The sequence below is a fragment of the Trypanosoma theileri genome (assembly GCF_002087225.1).
Source record: "Trypanosoma theileri isolate Edinburgh chromosome Unknown TM35_Tth_13_V1, whole genome shotgun sequence".
Lineage (NCBI taxonomy): Eukaryota > Euglenozoa > Kinetoplastea > Trypanosomatida > Trypanosomatidae > Trypanosoma > Trypanosoma theileri.
In genome coordinates, this window is record NW_021639855.1 from 199,116 (window position 1) to 205,065 (window position 5,950).

Consider the following 5,950-nt stretch of genomic DNA (forward strand, 5'->3'; position numbering starts at 1 on the left):
CACTGTGTTCATCAGCTGGTATAGTGTAGGGCTTAACGTTTCCCCTACTATCAACTTTCCCGTACGTCTTGCGCTCGTCATAAGTGGATTTCGTGTATAGCTGAGGTTCATCTGTTAGCGATAGCAATAAATCTGGATTCCTCAAACTTGAGAAGGTATTCTCAACATCAGGTTCCCTAAAAATCACTGAGGTTGGGGATCGATGAGATTCGCCGTGTACTCCGCTGTGCATACTTCTGGCTTCCCAATGATCACTGGCTGTAATCATTGAGTGGGTATCAGGAGACTTTGGCCGGTGTTTATCCCGCAATAGTGTAAGCACGCTGGTTCTCGATTTCCATCGATTGGTCTCCCACATCACAGTGGTGCTTTTCACACCTTTGCTGTCAGCGTCGGCGTTACACGTTGAGGCAGCATCCAAACGCCGCGCCTCGTCCTTTCCCTTATCACTAGCACGGTACTTCTTCTCAACACCTCTACGCCAAAGATGTGTGATCCCATTTTCCTCATCACGTCGTACCGTTGGTAGTTTTCCACCACGTGCCAACATCATGTCATTCGCATAGTTTATAAGAACTGGATCCAACGCAGAGATTGTCTTCCACTCCGGTTTCTTCTCTCTACGTGGTTTAGTTGATGTGTCACCAAATCTGTAGGTGAAATCCAGTGTGCGGTTACCCTCAATATATCGCTGTGATGCTTCAAATAATGAGGGAATTACAGGACCGGATTCGAGGGTGTCAACAATTGAGGGTACTTTGTGTTGTTGCCATAATGCTGGTTGTTGTGCAATTGTTCGACGGTCTGTTGAATCCAAATGGTCTTGACTCACTCTCAGTTTACATTCCTTTCGAAGAATGTTAGCGCCTGCGAAAGGCTCTCTCCGCTTAAAGCGACTTAATTGCTGAAGCCGCTTTTTATGATCATGATGATACCAATGAGCTAGTTGTTTTGCTGGAGTCACCACCGGTTGTGTGTTAACAAGGTGTTGTAGGATAAAACGATTATCTCGTTGTTTATTTGCCTCCTGTATTGCCCGATCACGTTGTCGTGCCAACATATGTTCATCCCTGCGATACCACAACTGCAATTCATCTTTTGTTGGCATATTATTCATCCCACGACGTCCACGGTTTGCCGTATCAGTTGCCGATATGAGATGTCCATATAAAGTGGTGTTTCCCTTCACGATACGTTTTTCATCATCCAATACACGGCGCTGCAGACGAGTCATGAGTGCACTCGCCTTTGCCTGTTGCATATCCATTAACTCAGGGTGGCGGAAATCGACATCGGGTGCATCTGTAATTCCTTTACCCGTACGTAAACGTTCTTCTGCAAGTCGGTGTGCATGCCACAAATGTGATACTCCCGCATCTCGTTCACTGGAATCCAAATAATAGCGTTGTTGGAAGAGTCGGTACTGTGGGCTCACAGGCATTGAAGGGTCTTTTTGATAGATTTCCTTTCCTGTAGATACCTCACACACGGGAGTCACCCCTCGTTCTAACCTTAATAAAAATAAAAGATATATATAGTTATTTAATTGATAAATAGAGAGAGAGAGGGGGGGAGAGAAAAAAAGAAATGGAAACAATATGGCTATATATATATATATATTTCTGCACAAATACATATTCGTACATATTAAATTAAGTAAAACTCTAATCCAAGGTGTAATAAGGAAGCATCAAAAACCAATAGGGAAACATAAAAAATAATAATAATAATAATAATAATAAAACGATAACGGATATTATTTTGAGAAAAATATATATATATCCTTAGAAATATAACATATACACCACTCATATATTAGGATGTTAGTGAAGATTCTCTTACCTGTAAATTCACTCTATCATCCATCTACCTACGCCTGATATCCAATTCTATTTCTTCTGCAATCCACAAATCCAGCGGCCGTGATTACACCGTCCATCCTAAAGTCCACTATACCATCTCCTGATGGATCTTCCATACAAACAGGAAGATTGGCCTCACCTGGAGAGACTAATTGTGTTTCTCTACACACTCCCCATGCCAGCATCTCCACATTCTCAGCTGTGGTAGCCCTAGCAGAATTAAAGCGAAGGAAGCGATCATAGTAACCACCACCCTTTCCAAGACGTCCACCAGAGTGGTCAAACAGCACTCCAGGAGTTAGCACCAACATTGAGGTAAAATTATCCACGTTAAGGGAAGTTCTTTCTATTTCAAGACACTCTGCAGGTTTTGCACATTTTGGAAATAAATAATTCCAATCATCACATGCGATACAATGACGTGTGAGAGTAGGGTCGGTATTACAGTTATCTACAAAACTATCACCAAGAAAAAAATGATTCATTACTTTTTCTTTGGGTTCCATTAGCTTGTATTGACCACTACACTCAAAATTTGTTAATATATCCTCTTCACTAAATACTTGTACAAAGAGCATAGCACTCCCAAGCCGTTGGGCAGCAGTTTCTATCGGTTGCCAACAAAGTGGAAAAGGCTCCTGAGTATTATTATTATTATTATTATTATTATTATTATTATTATTATTATTATTATTATTATTATTATTACTATCTAACTCTTTTGGTGGAGAAACTACAACTGGTACAAATACCTTTACAGGTGTTATATTTTTTCGTTCTTGCTGTTCTTCTCGTTGTTCTTGCCAGATACGTCGTAGAAGTGGTAACAGATCTATTTCATAGTATACAGGGAGGTAGGCACAAAGAAGAAGAGATGTATTCCATCCACGAGAGGATCTTAATCTATAGATCTGTTCATACAAAAGTGAACACAACTGGTCTGACTCTGTAGAGAGAGATGATGGATGATTCTTCGCCATCTCACGCAGCAATCGAAGATGTGTACGGCGCAATTGTACCTTGGCCTCCCTGAGACTCTTCATTACAATGTAGTAGTATTACTCTTACTATCGTTATTGTTAATATTATTGTTTATATCACCTCCCAGAGGTGCTGATGATGATGATGATGATCTGTGGATACCTTTGCTATCTGTACCTCTCTCATGCAGAGTGTAGAGAGTGCATTTTAGAAATAATGAGTGTGGGAAAGAAAAGGGGGAAAAAAGTGAAAAGAATGTAGAGGGGTAAAAAAGGAAAAAAATCACTCAAAACAATAACAACACATATGTGAAAAGGAAAGAAAGAAAAAAAAAGTGTAACCCTGTGAAAAGAGAGGGGTAAAAAAAAGGAAAAAAGGAGAGAGAGAGAGAGAGAGACTCAGAAAAGGTAAAAAAAAAAAAAAAGGAACTATATGTTTTCACTAAAGAATGATATCGTCCTTTCTTTCATATTTATATGTATATATCTTCTTATCCTGTCATTCTCCTTCTCCTGGGTTACTTGTACACTCTTCTATACTTGCTTCGGCAGCTTCCACAAAGTCAAAGTATGGTTTCAGCATCTCTGTCTCTTCCCGCATTTGCTCTCCACTGCGGGGCAATCGCCGCTGCTGAACTTCATCATTCTCCGGCTCTCCGGCCAGTTTCCCACGTGGATCGAATGGAATGACGTGTGTGTGGAGATGCGGTACGGTCTGCCCAGCGAGTTCACCCTGCTGGACGGCAATGCTAAATCCACCTTCCATATCAACTGCAGGTACGGAACCACAACTAGAATAATCAGGGATATTGCTATTCTTATTATTATTATTATTATTATTATTATTATTATTATTATTATTATTATTATTATCGTTTGTATTCTTGTTATTATTATTATTATTCTTGTTGTTGTTGGCTGCGGCCACTCGTTTTAAAACTTGTATCGTTCGATACATCACTCGACCCCAATCCTTCACTTCTTCTTCGGATAGCGCGTGAATGGTTCCCACACAACGAATAGGCACAACCATTAAGTGTCCAGGCACAATCGGTTTGTGGTTCACCAAAACAACAAAGTGTTTGGAGCGGTAGGGAATACAATTTGATACGATAACATGATGAGGAAAGAATGTGAAAATAGATTCCTTCTCAACATTTGATTTTTTCTCACTACAAGTATGGGAAAAGTCTTCAGTGCATACACGCCTATTCGCTTCTCCTTCTTCCAAAGCACGTGGATTATTTACCAATGGATCTCTACTAGCATGTATACTCTCATTTTGCTGAGAAACAGTACACTCTTCCCCTTTCTGTAGTTGCTGCAACCATAAAGAAAACTCTAATGTCCTTTCATCCACTGTTGTATTATAAGAGGAAGAAACTACGTATTGTTGTTGAAGTTCATGATATATCATATTGTTTGGTACAAAATCATCCTTTTCCCTTTTCACAATATGTATAAAAGCAGTATTCAGTATATACCGTTCTTGTTCTTGTTGTGTTGGAGGTAAACTGCTATTCACATCCCCAACTATAGTCGCCATGTCACCAGGGGAGGAATATGTGAAACTCTCACATGGTGATGATGTTAGAGAACGACAATGACGCAAAAGTTCACTCCAATCGTTTGGTAATAAATGATCAATACGAAATCGAACCGTCGTGTTTGCAATAGAAGAAGGGGAGGAAGTAGAAGATGATGATGATGATGATAAAGATAATAAATTACTCTCTGAGCTTTGATGATGATGTTGTTGTTGGGATGCGCAAAAAGAATGATAACTTTCACTTCGGTTCGTAGCGGTTACGATCCAATGTTTACAGGATCCACCACGGATTGCCAAATGTGGTGGTAAATGTGCACTCCGCATTCTTCTTCCTGAAATCGAAATTAAATAAATAAATAAAAACCAAGAGAATAAAAAACAAATAGAAAACAAAAAAAAAGAATAAAAAAAAAAGAAACAGAAAAAAATAATATTTAGTAGAATAAAAGAGAATACAAAGAAAAAAAAAAGCAAAAAAATTTAAAAAAACAAAAGGTTATGATATTTTTCCAAATATAAAGACCATTGTTTGCCATTTACACACGTTAAAGTTTGTATACTATTTCATAACATAATAGCATGTATATAGAAATATATATATATATTTAATGTGGTTCACTTTTGACTTCTACGGGGGGCCCTTCCAAACGTATGTTTCTGTGGATGTACGGCAGTAGGGTTGCTGCTAACATACGCATCCCTTTCGTACTGCAACTGAGAAACAAGCGTGTTTTCCTCCTCTGCTGTGAGGATGCTCTCACTTCGTGAAGCCAATACGGGATCCACAAACAAGAGTGTAAATATAAAGGGTTCAATGCTTGTGACTGGATGTGGGGCGGCACGCTTTCGTGTTTCCTCCCACCAACGAACAGCGGCATTACATGGTTCCAGCATGGCTCCTCCAGATGAATTTCCCTTATTTACAATATGTGGACGCAACTCACCATCACTCTCCATAACGACAGCATTCACAACGGAATCATCCGGTTTCCCTGGGTGAAGGGCCCGGGTGAGAAGACGAATCCCATTTAAGAGTTTAAGACCCTGTTCTTCTCTATCCTCATAATAGAATACATGTTCTGGACGGTGTTCGGCAATAAGTGCATACAGGGACTCCAACTTAAACCGCACCGTACCGTAGGTTTGATGTGGTTTTAACAAAACCGCTGTCATCATCCCACGAAGTCCTGCATGTGCCAAAAGTTCTTCAATACGTTGACGAAATGACTCATCTCTTCCTGTTAACAAACACACTTTCACGTTGGGAGGATATCCTGCGGATGCTGATTCTCGTCTCCGCTGTTCCAGTTCCCGCAGTCGCTGGATCACTGGGGCCACATACCACTCCTCCAGTGTTGGTTCCCGCGGCACGGCGGGGGGCGTTAAGGTGGTGAGGCTCTGGAACCAGCCGAAGCCGCCATCCTGCAGAGGCCGCATGAGTTTAGAGTAAACAGACGGCCCATGAGTTTCTTTTATTCGTGTGGAGGGGGATGGGGAGTTGAAGATCGTACCATCAAAGTCAAATACATGTAACTCCATTCTCCTAGTCAATGCACAGA

At 40.5% G+C, this 5,950-nt stretch overlaps 4 protein-coding genes across 4 annotated transcripts; all 4 read right to left on the reverse strand.

The window, feature by feature from the left end:
- Nucleotide 1: 1 nt before the first annotated feature.
- On the reverse strand, nt 2–1,441 carry TM35_000131770 (uncharacterized protein; the record flags this gene model as incomplete). Its single annotated transcript, XM_029025393.1, has 1 exon — nt 2–1,441. A coding segment is annotated over one exon (1,440 nt), but the record flags the coding sequence as incomplete, so codon positions are not given.
- A 429-nt stretch (nt 1,442–1,870) lies between these two features.
- On the reverse strand, nt 1,871–2,905 carry TM35_000131780 (uncharacterized protein; the record flags this gene model as incomplete). Its single annotated transcript, XM_029025394.1, has 1 exon — nt 1,871–2,905. The coding sequence occupies one exon, from the start codon at nt 2,903–2,905 to the stop codon at nt 1,871–1,873; it is 1,035 nt and encodes a 344-aa protein (XP_028883240.1).
- Nucleotides 2,906–3,341: 436 nt separating this feature from the next.
- Nucleotides 3,342–4,715, reverse strand: TM35_000131790 (uncharacterized protein; the record flags this gene model as incomplete). The annotated part of the gene is made up of 1 exon (XM_029025395.1): nt 3,342–4,715. One exon carries the CDS (start codon nt 4,713–4,715, stop codon nt 3,342–3,344), a length of 1,374 nt encoding a protein of 457 aa, XP_028883241.1.
- A 291-nt stretch (nt 4,716–5,006) lies between these two features.
- TM35_000131800 (uncharacterized protein) lies at nt 5,007–5,930 on the reverse strand (the record flags this gene model as incomplete). The annotated part of the gene is made up of 1 exon (XM_029025396.1): nt 5,007–5,930. One exon carries the CDS (start codon nt 5,928–5,930, stop codon nt 5,007–5,009), a length of 924 nt encoding a protein of 307 aa, XP_028883242.1.
- Nucleotides 5,931–5,950: the final 20 nt, after the last annotated feature.